The sequence below is a fragment of the Lepisma saccharinum genome, chromosome 17, assembly GCF_977018435.1.
Source record: "Lepisma saccharinum chromosome 17, izLepSacc3.1, whole genome shotgun sequence".
In the NCBI taxonomy this organism is placed as follows: Eukaryota; Metazoa; Arthropoda; class Insecta; order Zygentoma; family Lepismatidae; genus Lepisma; species Lepisma saccharinum.
Window position 1 is genome coordinate 41,240,353 of NC_139245.1, and position 16,888 is coordinate 41,257,240.

Genomic DNA, 16,888 nt, shown 5'->3' on the forward strand with positions numbered 1-16,888 from the left:
CCCCCCCCCCTTATTAGAGAGTCTGCGCACGCCTATGATGTTGGTACCTTCTTCTAATAATAAAAACAAATTAAAATAACTGTAATATTAAATTAATAATTAAAATATTAATTAATATTGTTATTACATGAATGGGAAAAAGACGGCATATGAATAGGAATATAACCGCACATATTCATTATCTAGCTCATGAATAGTTCAGATCGCTTCAATTTGTATAAAAACAACTGCCCTGCCAAGGTGATTGTGAAACAGATAAGGAATTGAATATTGTTTGAATAACGAAAAAGGATGTTAGATCCATTTGACGAAATGAAAAGCTCTTAATTTAATATTTAATCATAGTGGTGTGCATAAATCGTATTTGATACAGTCATCCAAAGTTGTTTGACCCCAATGTAATCCTTCCCTTAGAATATGTTTGACGGAAATAAACGTCTCTCGATTATACGACAGATGCTAAACAAAACAAGCATATTTACATTATTTAATTTTAGTACTTCGTAAGTCTCCCGTAGAAGATTCGGACTCCCAGGACACCCCGCCTCCCCTAAATAGTCCTTGGCTCTCAGTTGTATTGCGATGTTCGTCAATGTGTGTTTTTCTCGTCTATGGTTTTTCTTCTTTCAGACACTTGGAAAAAGTTTTGTCTTGTAACAGGAAACCTGTTATGGTCAGACTCTTGAGCGGGGGTAGAGTAGCGGACAGGGAACCTTGTGGTCTGCTTCGCCCAACCCCTCCCTCCAGCAAAGGTCTCCCATTCAATGGATTTGCCTTCGAAGGGGGAAATGGAATCAATATTGGCAAGACTAGGAAAAAGAAATGACATCTGTCCGCTGCTTTTTTCGAGCGACGCTGATACGGGCTCTTAACACCCCCGGTAAAGGCCACTGTAGCACGCAACATGGAAATGGTGTTGACCAATCTTTATCAGGCCAAGGGGGAACCACATTGACACCACCCACACGGTCGGCGGCCATCTTGATGTCCGCCATCTTGAATTCAACTTCAGAATTTTAAATGGGAAGGGGGTCATGCGACATATTAAAATGGGTTAGAATTTCACGAGAAATGCAATGGTGAAGGTTTTTTCGACGTATCTTTAACCAGTAAAATGTTATGACTGAATTCTTGTACCAATTAGCTCCTTTTCGAGGTGTTAGAAAAATGCCTTAAAATTTGTTTAGCTCATAGGTAATGCATCGAGATCAAAGTGACGTCTAGGGAGATACGTTCGCATGCCATTGCACATTATTTTAATCAGATACATCCATGAAGAGCTGCTCATTATGAATGGTTGTCGCAAACAATTTACAGTGTGATGCTTCCATTGAATTAAAAGTCCTTCACAGTGACAAGGCTAATGTTTATGTTCAGAAGGAAGTTCATAAACAGAATATTCGATGCTTTTTATCCAGGCCCGTAGCCAGGAATTCTTTGTAGGGGGGGCAAAGTCAATCCTAGAGGGGGCAAATTTTTAATATATTATGTTGGATTGGCACATATAACAGGGTACACAGAGGAACTTGCCCCTTCCCCCAAAAAGAGATAAGTAACAGAAAAGGGATGATATCTTGAAACTGCAACGAACAAAAGAACTTCGAGCAACATGAAATTACAATATTTCGATAATGACCTTTCCAGATTGTCGATAATGTTAATAGATGATTAAGATGCACCAACAACTTTGGGCCTCTCTGCAGAACTGATTAACGGAGCCCTTTATAAATCATGCTTCATAATGATTCACTCTAGTTTCCAGTATGCATAATTTTTACGCACAAAGGAATCTAACGAGAATCCAACAACACCATTGTGTTGTGTTATGCAAGAAAAATAGAATTAATTAAATAATAATGGTTACATATTACCTACACTTTCATGAATTGTGTAAAAATTTGTAGCTAATACATTTTTTTTGTACTTGCTAAAACATTAAAATATGGGTCCCTTAGTCCACCACGGACTCTATTTCTTCCAAAGGGGGAGACTTGCATCACTACAGACAACGTTTGCCTACTGGTTACGTTAACCATTTTGCAAAATATTGTGTGAATTGTATTATATTATAGTTGAAATACATTTTTTGATATCTGACAAACAAATAGGAATCCCTTGATTGATCAATGACTTCTCGGATTACAGTATCATCATTAATATTTCATATTAAGTGTCATAGAAAGAAATTGTTTTAATAGGGTGCAATAATTTCACGGGGCGCCATGGCATTCTCTTTAACATTTTTTTTTTCATATAGATCTTTGGCTCCCAGGTCCGACCCCTGCCGCCCCATAGCTGGCTCTGAACTTGTACTATAAGAACAGCAGAGATTGCGAGCGAAGCGAGCAAGAAAATTTTACGAAATGTTTTTTTATTTGTATAAAATTTGTGAATCGAGGGGGTCAATTGCCCCTCTGTGCCCCTTGCAAGTGCCCTTGGCCGTCTCATAGAAAAATGCAAGGAATATGTAAGAACTAATTCCATCATGAGTATCCAATTGTCCTGCTATTCTTAGTTTCTCCTAGTCTTGTTCGTTTTACTTCAATGTTTGCTTCGCCTAGAATGGACTTCTGTCTGCCCCTTGTAGTTGCGGCACTGTTTATGAGTGTCTCTTCATCAATTTCACGTCATCCTTCATTGTTGCGATTAGCTAGAAGTGGCAGAAAAGCAACGCAAAGTAACAAAAATTAAATATCCACTCCCTCTCTCTACCACACTATTACCACAAGATAGACTTGGGAAACAAAAATTTAAGCAATTCAAAGTTCATAGCAACACATCCAAGAAAAACATCCAAACACATTAGGTACCTTTAATACAATACTACTCAAAATGTCACAACTGTTCTAGATACTGAAAATTGTGAAATCATTTCCCGAAGTCTAATCTGGAAAGGAATTTTTCCCCCCAATCCTGATACGACATTATACGGAATCCCATACACCCTAATAAATCACAAAATCAATAAGTGTCTTTGCAATGTTGCTAGAGTAACACATGATATAATTGTAAAGATTAGTGAGAATTCCAGGTAGGAATGTATTCTGTATTTTTCACAGGGGGGGCAGAGCAGGCTACGGGCCTGTTTTTATCTGATAACCCATTTTTGACAGATCAAAACTGAATGGTTAGTGTTGGTAAGTTAATGGTGTGACGTGCTGTGTGGAACACGATTGGTTAGTCAATTTTCCATCCACGGAACCTTAAATGCTTAGGGCTACTTGGATTTGTTAAATAAACAGTTTTTTTCATCCTTGCTTATGGAAGAAGGTACTTTTTACAGAGTTTTTTCAATACGGAAGAACACTTATGGGAACGTTATGAACCAGTTTTTGTCCAAAGTTAGTTATCAGATGACAAGGGTCACATATTCTGTTTATGAACTTCCTTCTGAACATAAACATTAGCCTTGTCACTGTGAAGGACTTTTAAGTCAATGGAAGCGTCACACTGTAAATTGTTCGCGACAACCATTCATAATGAGCAGCTCTTCATGGATGTATCCGATTAAAATAATGTGCAATGGCATGCGAACGTCTCTCGTGAAATTCTAGCCCATTTTGATATGTCGCACGACCCCCTTCCCATTTAAAATTCTGAAGTTGAATTCAAGATGGCGGACATCAAGATGGTCGCCGACCGTGTGGGTGGCGTCAATGTGGTTCCCCCTTGGCCAGGCAATGATTGGTCATCGCCAATTTCAAATTCCATGCCGCAGTGGCCTTGTACTGAGGGTGTTAAGTGACTTATTGAGCCACCCTGTATATTCATAAAAATAGTAACCAAGTGACAGAATTTTCACTAAGTCACAGACTATTTGCAGAAATATGAGATCCATAAATCAATGCGCTGATACACTAACATGCCTATATCGACCAGTGGTGGTAGTGCACTGGTTAATCTGCCTGAGCCCTCAAAATCATTCAAATCATACTTGCTTAACCATGGCTGATTATATTTTATTCCAGGAGACATTAAACTTTACAAAGACTCGAGATACGAAGTTGCCAGGATAGTAGCTGGAGCAGCTATGGATATACTGGAAGGTTTGGATGAATCAAAATGTGAACTTCTCCTTAATTTCCTCTACCACACAGGCCTCACAGCAACCTTTGAGCTTCTACAACCTAGCCATCAACACGTAGAAGATTTGTCAAATTTACCTGGTCCAGAAGTTAGGTATGTTTATTGCAGGTTACAAAAGTGATATAGGTGCAATTTGTAATATTTCCCTCTTAAATTTCTTATTGCAGTTCATGGGTTGTACATTTACATGTTGTATAAGGGTTGTTTAATAAATAAGTGGACTGAGCCTGTGGTTTCGATGTATGTAGAAATAAGGAAAAACCGATTGTGCTTATCGATACATTTGTCTATTGTGCATGTTACATGCACAGTGTTAGTCATCTTTTTATTCGCAGGTGGACATTCGATCCTCAAATGTGAATAAGTGCAGGGATGGATTCCTCCAGATATGCGCAACGGTGTGTAATTCTTCTCCCTTCTCAGATATTTTTGCACGAATTAATTCTTAGTTTTGGACTTTTAACCATTGTATGAATTTTAAAAATGCCAACGTTTTGGAGGCTGATTCTGCCTCCGTCTTCAGGGTAGTGTGTAATCTACTAAATCATAGTTCAATCCCTGGAGACATATGTGTTTGGGGATGGTGTCTATATGTATTTGGTCTAGGAATTAATTTGTGCGCCTGGACAAGAGATGGCGTAACGAGCGTATGGTCCCACAGTTCCGTGTAGCCACACATGCGTTGAAAACTCCTGTCAGCGCTCATCGTTCGTAGTATAGGGCAGTTGATTGATGCGTCAACAACAGCATTTTGTAGTCAACTGAACATGGCGCAGTTCGTGCGGGGTGTTCTGCTTCATTACTTTAACATGCAGAAAAGTGCTACCGAAAGTCGTCGTATTTTGGTGGAAGTCTATGGTGACCATGCGCTAGCTGAGCGAACGTGTCAGAATTGGTTTGCACGGTTTAGAAGTGGTGATTTCGGCCTGGAAGACCAAGAGCGACCTGGACAGCCAAAAAAATTTGAAGACGAAGAATTGAGAGCATTGCTCGATCAGGATTCGTGTCAAACGCAGGAAGAACTTGCAGAAGCATTAGGCGTTGATCAAACAACAGTTTCCAAACGCCTCAAAGCCATGGGAATGATTCAAAAGATGTCACATTGGGTTCCACATGAATTGAAAGACAGAGACGTTGAAAGACGAAAAACCATTTGCGAATTGCTGCTTCAAAGACAGAAAAGAAAGGGGATTTTGCATCGCATTGTTACTGGCGTTGAGAAGTGGATCCATTACGAGAACCCGAAACGAAAAAAGGCCTGGGTGAAGCCAGGTGAACCAGGTCCATCACAACCGAAACGAGATATTCACTGTGCAAAGGTTATGCTGTGCATATGGTGGGATATGAAAGGTGTGGTGTACTATGAGCTGCTGCAACCAGGTGAAACTATTAATGGAGAACGTTATCGATGCCAATTAATGCGTTTGAAGCAAGCTCTGGCCAGGAAACGACCAGAATGGGAGAACAGACATGATAAACTTATTTTTCAACATGATAACGCTCGCCCACATGTCGCAAAACCGGTTAAAACCTATTTAAAAAATGTCGGATGGGAAGTTTTACCCCACCCGCCATATTCACCAGACGTTGCTCCTTCAGACTACTACTTGTTCGATTGTATGAATAACAATTTGATTGGACAGCGGTTCACTTCTTCAGAAGATATCGAAAAATGGGTCTCTGACTGGATCGCTTCAAAGGATGAGGACTTCTTTCGCCACGGAATCCGTAACTTGCCTGACAGATGGGCGAAAGTGGTGGCTCGCGATGGACAATATTTTTCTTAAGGTATTTATGTATTTTGTGTTTGAACTACAGCTTCAATGTGTGCGTTACAACCGCACGAATTAATTCCTAGACCAAATATATATGGAGAGTGAGAATAAATGGTTGCCTTGGAGGATTATTCTTAGTGGCCAAGGCTCCACCTCGTCTGCAGGTCAAAATGACCTCTTGTACATGAAGGTGCCAGGGAGGATTATCAGTGCCCCAGGATCCACTTCGTCTGGTGGTCACGTCAAGACTTCCATACCAGGCTGGCAGTCCTTCTGTATTCCAAGGTAACCATTTATTCTCATTCTCCATATAGACACCGTATGATTTAGTATATTACACACTACCCTGAAGACAGAGGCAGAATCAGCCTCCGAAACTTTGGTATTTTTAAAATTCACACAGTGGTTAAAAGTTCAAAGCTAAGAATGAATGAATTACCACTCACTGATCAGCTCCAAAGAAGAATAGTACATAATAACCATAACTAAAAATCAATAACAAGTCAATCAAACAATTTTTTGTGTGAAGATATATTAAATCGCTTACTTTACCATATTGATTGAGCACTTATTTCTGGAGACATGAGAAAATGTCAGATGGTGTTTACTTTTTACTGAGCTAAACAAATAAGAGTAGGAGGAGAAGGAATACACCAGCACTTAACTCTGCTTCCTGGCGGCGGCACTGGCTGCTACTATCAATGATCCACCAACTAAACAACTGAAATAAGGCCTGGTGAAGGCACCCTTCGTTTAAATTGTAGCCAGTTCCGCTGTACTTTGCAACCTCCGTTTCCTGTGGAATTCTCCTCTGCAAGTCTGTGTATTCCACCTGTGGGCACCCTGCGGGACAAGGACAGTTTACTTTCCCTTAGTAGATAAGGTTTAGCATGGTGCGGGGGCAAAAATAGCAAAAAGCAGGGGGCTGGGGGCAACTGCACCCCTAATCGCCGCCACTGATTAACATAAATTACTGACTGAAATTAAAATATATGTGTGAAATATATAACTTTAGATTGACATTCATTTTCAGGGGATGATGCCCCCTCCCCCCCCTATGTAGTGAAATACAAAATAAAATCATCCTGCCCTTAAAAACACAATTTTTTAACCTTTTCAACGTAACCAATGGAAGTACAAAATACATAGTACATTACACCTTCCGTCTGCCACAAGACAAAATGCGAAGAGCTCAGCAACTGTGTCATCTTTAAAATTCCTTCTGTCGCACTGTCCCCAACAACGAACTGTAAAATTTCTTCGTGAACATTGGGCCTCTTACTAACGGTTTTTGAAAAAGCCTGAAATGGTACTTTTACTAGACATGTTACGTGGAACAAATGCATAGAACGTATTAAGAAGAAAACTACCCTTCATGTTACAACTCACATTAAATAATTTCCTGAGCACGAATTGTTGATACCTTAAAAGCAGCTGAAATTTTTGCTCGTGTAAGGAAGAACAAGTAGGCAGAAAATAAACCGTTTATCGACAATGCAAAAAAAAACAAAAAAAAAAAAAACATTAAGCTATAGGCAATTATCAAAAACCACGAACAGATCACTTGAATAATAGTTTTTCTTGTATGTACGCATTGTAGAATTATTTTCCTGTAGTTTACGGTTATTACAAGCATAAGAAAACAGCTTTTCGTTGTGACGTTTCAGGAGAACACATGCTCTCTTCATCAGACATTTATTTTCATTTTGACTAAAGATAGTTATAACAATGGTTAGCAATTTTTTAAACAAAAATAATCCATTATATAATGGATGTTGTCAATGTTACATTGTTATAATATAGCAACTTAACTGTGAAAAGAAGCAGTCTGTTTTATTTTTATTTCAGATAATTTTTTTTTGATCACTTTATTTTTTTATTTAAAATTATGAATCCCAAATATCATCAGGCAATTCAAATTCATCATTGCCTTCACAAAGTCTCTTGATATTTTCTGTTACATTACTTTTTAAAGATGGTGGCTTACTCCATTTGTGAAAAAGAAAACTCCATACTGGATCTATGTTACCATTTTCATTATTTAATTTATTCCAGTGTTCTTCTGCAATGAACGAAGCTTCCCAGACTTTCAACTCTGTGTTTCCCGTTAATCTTTTTAAAACCCTTCTCTTTTTAATCAAATGCTTCTCTTCGATGATGTGAGCTGACAAACCTGTTCTTGGGTTTTGATTTATAATGTCCAAATCGTGTTCGTGCCATCTTATTGCCATTTTCCTTGCTGTTTGTCCTACATAATCCTTTGAACATGAACAACTTATATTATATATTCCTGTGGTTTCCACATCTGGTAGAGATTTTCTCATTTTGAATTCATTAAATGTACATTCCAAACTTCTTGGTGATCCAAAAACAATTTTGAAATTAAAACTTCTAAAAATTTTGGCAATTTTATGTGAGAATCCTTTGTGGAGTGGAATGCACACAAATTTATTTTAAACAGATTTTTCATCTTTGTCTGTATTTCTCTTTTCCTTTAGTTTTCTTGCTACTTGTTTTTTGATTTGGTTTATTCTGTTACTGTGAAAGCCATTTTCTTTTGCTATATTAAAAGCCTTTCTTCTTCATTTTTGATATTGTTATTATTAGAACATAGTCTTTGTGCTCTCAGGAAAAAAAATAAAAATATATTATCCTTTGTTATATGCGAATGTTCTGAATTGGCATGGATGTATTTTTCCCCTGCTAATTTTTTCCTGTGGACTGATGTTTGAATTGTTGAGTCAGTTCAAGATCAGTCAGTTTCAGGAGCGTGTGTTCTCCTGTTCTGGAGGAATCCATCCCTGCACTCAATCACGTTTGATTGTCGAACGTTTACATGCGCATAAAACAGATGACTGACAATGTGCGTGTAACATGCACAATAGACAAGTGTATCAATAAACACAATCAGTTATTCCATATTTCTACATACAAACGGAAACCACAGGCTCAAACAACCCTTATACATCATCAGTTGTGTACAAAAGGAGTAAATGTTGACTACAATCATAGATATTCCTATAGTTTATATATTAATTACTGTTGTAATGAAGTTTACTGCCCCTAGAAGGGAGGAAACTCCTGCTAAGTGTAATGAAAAGATTGATAGATCTACATAGGCTCCAGCGTGCGCAATTCCTGCAGATAATGGTCGGATATACTGTTCAGCCTGTTCCTGCACCACTTTCTACAACTCTTCCTGGTAGTAGAGCTTCAGGGGTTTATCCAGAATTTTCTATCGAGGGTGTAAGTTCGTGTTTAGGGGAGTGTAATGTTCAATTTAGAGTCAATAAATTGGGCATTTGTGAAAAATTTTATGAGGTGTTCAGGAAAATTGAGGGATGGGAGGGGGGGAGGGATGCCTGATACTGGGCCTTAATTTGAGAATTGTGGTACTTGATCTTGGCCTACAATTTAAAGTTGGATCCAGACCACTGTGAATGTGTGTGTATCTGGAATCAAACTGGGACCCCTTAATTGAAAGGCATTAGTCACCACACTGTTTTGGGGGTCAAAAATGGGAAAGTGGTGATCATCATAGATGTTCTTTATCATGCAACAGCTTCTTGACCAACTGAAATGCATGTTACTTTCAGTAATGGTTGAGTTAAAAGAGGAACTATTTATTCACAAAATATAATTTACAGGACAACAAATTCAGCTGTCACACTGGGGTGTAAGAAGTACCTTCTACGTAGGTGCCCAAAAGTCAACCTCACTATGGTCAGTATAATTCTGTGTCGTCCTGTGTTTTGTCCTTATTTGTGCTGAGTGCCCTTTTTAGCCTCAGCTTTTAACCAAGGTAAGGAAATTTTAGTTTTCAGACACGCTTTTATTTTTGTTATGATAAGGGGCTGGACCCTGTATAGTGTGATGGGTGTAAAATTGCCTCAGTGCTGACACACCCAATTTTTTTTATTCCAATCAAATCCAATCAGCTGTCACACTAGGTTTCATGTAATTCATTCATTCAAGAATATAAAGAATAATTGCATATCGTTGCTTATGTGATGAATTTTGGGATGCAAACACCACAAATAAGAAAATGTTACGTGCATGAAGTTTCATGTTTCCATGTTGCATGTTTCTGATTAATTTCGAAGGCTCACTGTCTTCATTCACTAAGGGTGTGGTGTCTGGAACAGAGACAGTAGCGCATCATTTACCACATCCATTATGAATTCAACACCTTTCATACTGAAGGAAATGTGGGATTACCGCATCCATTATGAAGAAAATGTTGATTTTTACCTGTGGATTTTAGAAGCTTTTAGGTATGCTGTGGAAAGTTTCAGATCTGTCTAAATTGCTCAACTCATGGTTTAATTTCAAGAGAAGGAAATGCAAAAACAATTCAATTGTGGCTACATTCCTACAAGAGATAAGAAAGTGATGCTATGTGTTTCCATTGCTTCTTTTCAATTTTCCATCACAGTATGTCTCAGTTACATGTATGATATTTGTACATTATCTAAAGATTTGATATTAGTGCAGGATATTCAGTTCAATCTTAAAGAGATTGACTGTCACAGCATAGATTAATAATGGGCCTACCCAGTGACTGTCACAGCATAGATTAATAATGGGCCTACCCAGTGCAGTAGAATTAACTTTGTCACCTGCTACTCGGGGGGCCCTAGGTGTCTGTAGAGGCACATTTCACAGTGGTTTGGATTTCATTTCAAACTGTAGGTTCAGTTCCAATAAGCTTCTCTGAGCATAAAATGGACTTTAAACAAACCTTGGCCAATTGTGTCATTATGCAAAGACAGTAATATATATTTTCTGTAATCTTATGTTGCAGGTTCATTGCATGGACTAGGCCCTACAGAGAGGATGATGATTCATATACTGCAGTCCCTCCACATGTAGGTGTTGAAATAGGAAATGCACTCGGTTTAAAAACTGTTTCCTATGAAGTAATACGTCCACAAGAAGTTGAGCAAAGGTTTTTAAAGGTAAGGTTTTTCTTGTGTCTTTTCTTTCTTTCTTTTCATTCTTGCCTTGTATATTCATAGTGAAGAAGAAGAAGAAAATTTAATGAATATTGTCATTTGTGTAATTATGAATTTATTTTCATAAGGATCCACTTTATATGACAGTAAAAACTTCTTACGTCACGCACGAGCAACATACTTGTTAAAAACAACACAAAACATGCAAAGAGCACAATAAAAAAACACTGTAAGAGCAGTGGCGGCTGCTTAATACGTGCTACCGTGCTATAGCACGTTGCTAAATTTGTTAAAATGAAAAGAAGAAAAAAGCAAATCTCACAGATGCAAGAAGTTTAATGAAGCCCCAAAGTGAAATGAAACTTCTCATGTTAAGAGCCTCAACATTTACCAGCGGCGCCACGTATTTCCCTCACGCTGGCTATAAGGAATAGCGTACCGTGCTAAAATCTCAACAGCACGTTTTCGCCCCTTTTTCATCCCTCCGCGCATGAATACTGTACACCCCCACTCCTCGATTTGTACGGGGGATAGGGTCTGCTAGCGTGCTACAGGACGACTCAGCACGGTAAGTGTGCCATCTCAGGATAAAAAGAAAGTCTACGACAACCTATTGCCTCTGTCAGAACAACGTTTTTTAATGTCATTTTCAAACGTTCTGTACGTTATCAGTGTAGAGTTATGTAATGTTTGTAGCATGTCGTATACATTTGCAGCACCTGCAAAAAAGTTGGAACGCGAATTGACACAACCCCTCAGCCTTGAATCTATTTCGGTGGTAAGTTGTAAAGATTGCAACTCTGAAACTATAATCCGTGCCTTTTTTGCTTCCGAAAGTGGATTCTGCTACGTAATTTATGTTTAGGAAATTCTAATTTTATATTTTATCTAAATTACCTGTTTTTAAATGCTAGATATTTTCTTGTTTATGTAGCACTTCAATAGTCAAGAAACAAACTTACAGAGTACCGTCATTTTCCCCGGCTTCCAGACCCGAAAATTTTCCGCGCGGTTCATTGTGTTAAAATCGCGTGGCGCGTGAAGTGCTGGTCATTGTTGTGAAGGATTAGCTTTTTGTTGTTGTTAGAAGTGAAAGTGAGTGTGTGTGTGTTAGTGTACCATGAATTCGGTGGATTCTATGTTGCAGCGACCTTTCTCTTCAAGAACACTTGAAGAAAAGTTGGAAATAAAAGCGCTAGGACGGCCGTTGCCAGATTTGGATCTATCGCAAAATGCAAAGGGAGGTAAGAACGCTACACATAAAAGACGATTTAATAGAAAACTGTAATATAGCGAACCATGGCATTGTGGGTGTCAAATTCGAAATGCATTATTCTGTTTTCCTTGCATACTTTTTGGAAGTAATGATTCGTAGTCTAAAGGAGGGGTAAAAGATCTAGGACATTTATGTGAATATATGAGAAAGCATAGTGAAAGCAAAAAGCACATGAATAATGAGTTAAATTTTGTCTCTCTCGGAACTGTCAACATAGCAACGCAGTTAAGCCACGTTTATGTAGAATCGCATAATGAGCAAGTTGAAAAAAATCGCCACGTCTTGTCAAAAATCATAGACTGAATCAAGTTCTGTGGAGCTTTTGAGTTGGCCCTGCGTGGCCGGCCACGATGAAACAGATTCCTCCGCAAAACCTGGGGTATTTTTAGGGCTCCTTGATTTTGTCAGCAGTTTAGACAATGCTGTTAAAGAACATCTAGACAACAGCACTGTATCTAAAGGCACTCGATCTCGCCATCGAAGTTCCGGGTTGGAGTCTCGGCCCGGATATGGGTATTCTTTGTAATACTTTGTAATAATGAAATTAATGAAGGGGCATTCACAAACAATACCCATACCCGGGCCGAGACTCCAACCCGGAACTTCGATAGCGAGATCGAAAGTCGACCACTTAACGTTCGTGGCCACAGAGCCGGCACGTATGTGTGTGTGTGTGTGTGTGGGGGGGGGGGGGGTAGGGGCATTATAAGTACATGAAAAACAGCATCAGTTGTAGCACGCATCTTTGAAAAGTCACGAGCCGCCGCTGTGTAAGAGTTTGTCCAAGCTTTCGACTCCATCTCAGAGTCATCATCAGGGCTGGTTGAGACACTGTGAAGGGGACATGGTTGAGATTCCGGTGACACTATTTGCTGTGTCTGCCGGACCATGGTGTTGCACTGTTGGTAAGTTAACACAGTCAAACTTAAAAACTCATCTCCCTCAGCCATCAATATCAACAAACAAGAACGTATCAACAGTGCAACACCGCAACGACATCTTCCGGCAGACACAGCTTGTAGCAACAGCGGAACCTCAACCACGTCCTCTTCATCGTCTCTTGACCAGCTCTGATGATAACTCCGAGATGGAGTCGAAAGCTTGGGCAAACTTTTAAAGTGACTTTTATCATAATGTGTGTGTTTTGAGTTGTTATTAATAAGGATCCACTTTATGTTGACTTTATGTTGAAATGAGAAATTCCAATGTCCAGTGAGAAATTCCAGAAAGGTCTGGACCACCTGCTAGTGACACCTCACAAGATTTCCTGGATTTATGTCCAGAATGAGCCATGGCTACAATCGTTTGTGTTCTGTCATGTGCTTTGGTGAATTCATCAATCAGTTACCTTGTCTCATTTATCCTAAAGAAGAAGAGCAGACACCCATGCTGGAGTGGCTAAAATAGCATGCTACGATGAATCCTGGTCTGAGCATGGGTGTTCTTTGTGAGTGTCCCTTCATTCAATTCATTAGTTTCATCATATCATCACTCATCCCCAATTACTGCAATTAGCTAAAAGTGGCTGATAAGCAAAGTAAAACAACCAAATTAATCAATCAACCTAAAAAGGAAGAGACCTAATGTAAAAAGTTACGAAATACATATAAAGGCAAACAAAAGACATTAGAATTTTACATCAATATACATTTAACTAAAATTTATTAACTAATTTTGTAAGTGGTGCCGGATGCATTTTATTCTACACTACTGAAAAACGGGTGTTACATCTGTCAGACCCTTTATATCAAGGGTATACGTATACAAACAACCATAGCTTCAGGGTAGTTGAGGCAAGGAGGTTACCGAATGACCAAAACAGAGGAAAAATTCGAAAAGGGTAAATCTTGCAGTACCCTGTAAAAGTATATATTATTGCCGTATTAAATGACTATTATTGTCAGCTTGTGAAGAAATAGATATAAAAATGTTCTTGTTAATTTTGCTAACAATGCAATTATTTTAGAGGCACATTTAGTGTATCTGTTCATGATGACGTGATGTGCAAGATACCGAGTGATGCCTAAAAGTGTGTGTAGTGGTGTTTTGAAAAACAAAAAGGTTGAACATAGGTAAATACAAGTTTTAATGAAGTGTGAAGGGATATACAGGATGTCTTATGTTCTTCTTATAGGTTTGGATAACCGCTTTTTGTAGCTGCAAAATAATCTCTAACACAGTTATTTTTAGTGGTTTTTATTTTATCTGCGATGTTTTGTCCTGGTTTCCCAGAACCTTTTCAAGCTTACACCAAGATACACACACTACACATCCCTCTCATGGCTAGTGTAGAGTGACTAGCCATGTGAGGTTGTGTGTAGTATGTGTATCTTGGTGTAAGCTTGAAAAGTTCTGGGAAACCAGGACGAAATGTTGCAGATAAAATAAAAACCACTAGAAATAACTGTGTTGGACTATTTTGCATATACAGGATGGTGCATATTTTATCTATGTTAATGTTGAACATAAGGTACAAATTACTTTCTATTCATCAATAATTAAACAACAGAAATGTACATTACAGTACACAAAAAATAGTAATTTACTGTACCCACCAGTGTCTGACTGAGCCTGTGAGATGCAACAAAAAGTTAAATGAATCACTTGGTACTTTTTCAAGCTGCACAATGCTCCACTCCTGCTTGTTAACACATTGACTCCAAACCGAATTTACACATAGGCAACATCTATTGTGCATGCATGCAGAAATATATTTACGGTACAGGGTGAGGGGTAGCCTGGTGTACAGACTAAGGATTAATCAAAAGTTTGAACTCACTCCTGAAAAATACTGGCTACGCCTCTTAATTTAATAAAAACAAAATGAGTTTTTGGCTGTGGTGGCTGAGTCGGTAACGCGTCTGACTACCATGCTAAAGGTCCCGGGTTCGATCCCCGGCCGGTTCAAATCCGGGAACTTTTGTAACGATGGAAGCGGCTCCGGCGCCCACCCAGCGTCGAATAACATGGGTACCTGGGGGAAACCCTGGGGGGTAAAGGTGGTCAGGGGCGTGATGCTGATCACATCACCCCCACTCACGACCGGATCAAGATCATGGCATGGTGCTATGCACAGAGGAGCACTTTACCTTTCACTTTATGAGTTTTTGCATCTTTGAGTGTGTTACTGAAACTTAGATTAAGTGTCTGAATATATCAATTGCACTTATGCATTTTGTTATTTCATTTAAGATTTTGCATCGATATGGCGAAGAAGGGGAAGTGTTGTATTTTTTGGATTCACGACAATGTACAATTGGTCTTACGAAGAAAAAGTGTGGGTGGTACGTTTTGTGCAGAGCAATTCGTGAGAAAGTTTGCAGTGCTGCGATGGATCACGATAAAAATGGAATGTCTTCTCTGTCCAATAAAGAGAGAAGCATGTCTAAGAGATTGCAGGAAATTCAGAAATGGCTTGGCTTATCAGATCAAGCTGTGGATGCATGGAAGGTATTACTCATTTTTTTTTACTCATTGGGAAGTCTTATGCCAATGTTGAAAACATTGTGTACCTCTCTTTTCTCATTTTTAATGTATTCGAATTTCACAAGTTCAAATAGGAGCCAAGTTACATTGCTGTTTACATCCAACATTTTGAGCAAATATATTGCTCTCATAATCAAGTGCAGACCAAGTGTAGGTTTAAATATGCATGGACTGTGTGCCTAGAGACAGAAATAAATTTAAACTTTTGTATCTTTTACTCTTATTGTCTAGAAATTTAATTTTGTTACATTGTTACCCTGTACAGCTTTGTTTGAATTGACTGGGATTATTGTTTTTCATTACATTTACAAGGTCATAATGTGTTGTATAATCTATTAGGTCAGTCAAAAAGTAAATGCAATCATTTTTTATTATTTTTCACAGCAACAATAGAAAACTTACAATGATATCATATTCAAACATAGTCCCCCTGCACTTCAATACACTTGGTCCAACGTTCCACAAGCTTTCCGATACCCTGAGAAAAAAAAGGTTTTCGGTTGAGCAGCAAGCCACGTATGCACCGCTTCCTTCACATGTTGATCTGTGTCGAATCAACGGCCTCTTAAAGCATCTTTAAGTGGACCGAACAGATGGTAATCCGACGGAGCGAGATCAGGACTGTATGCAGGATGCTCTAACACCTCGAAGCCCAGATTCTGAAGAGTTTGAGCGGTGTTGGCGGCGGTATGGGGACGCGCGTTGTCATGCAACAAAAGAATGCCTTCCGACAATCGACCTCGTCGTTTGCTTCGAATTGCAGGCTTCAACTTGTTCGAAAGCATATCACTGTATCGTTCACTGTTTATTGTTGTCCCCATTTCCACATAATGTTCCATAATTACCCCTTCTGAGTCCCAAAAAAGTGTGAGCATCACTTTTCCTGCAGAGTGTTGATGCTTGACTTTTTTTTTCGAACTTGTTCGACCGCTTTTGAACATTTCAATCCACTGGTAAACACTTCGCAGCGGTAAAACATTGTCACCGTATTGTGCTGAAAGTCTTCTATGGATATCAGCTCCTGGTACACCTTCAGACCACATAAAACGGATTACAGAACACTGTTCTTCTATGGTGCACACGGACAGTGGCACAGCCATGTTTACTTGGCAACACTGCAGAGCGAACTGAAGTGATGACGCTGTAACCTGCCACAGGCGAAGACAACGATACTATCTATCGGCTTGCGAGCGCAGAAAGCTGTACAGCCAACCTACGGAAGAAAACAAAAACATTGCATTTACTTTTTGACTGACCTAATACTTTTTTTTCTGAATATTAGCAACAGTGGTTTTTACTAGCATGTAATG

The 16,888-nt window shown here is 38.9% G+C and overlaps 1 protein-coding gene across 1 annotated transcript in view; it reads left to right on the forward strand.

Moving 5' to 3' along the window:
• Positions 1-16,888, forward strand: part of LOC146001691 (uncharacterized) — a 71,830-nt gene that overhangs the window by 46,765 nt on the left and 8,177 nt on the right. Inside the window, exons 5-7 of the mRNA XM_083139342.1 lie at positions 3,969-4,179; positions 10,666-10,819; positions 15,285-15,542. Coding sequence (XP_082995468.1) covers positions 3,969-4,179; positions 10,666-10,819; positions 15,285-15,542 — 623 coding nt within the window. The remainder of the gene's footprint in view (positions 1-3,968; positions 4,180-10,665; positions 10,820-15,284; positions 15,543-16,888) is intronic.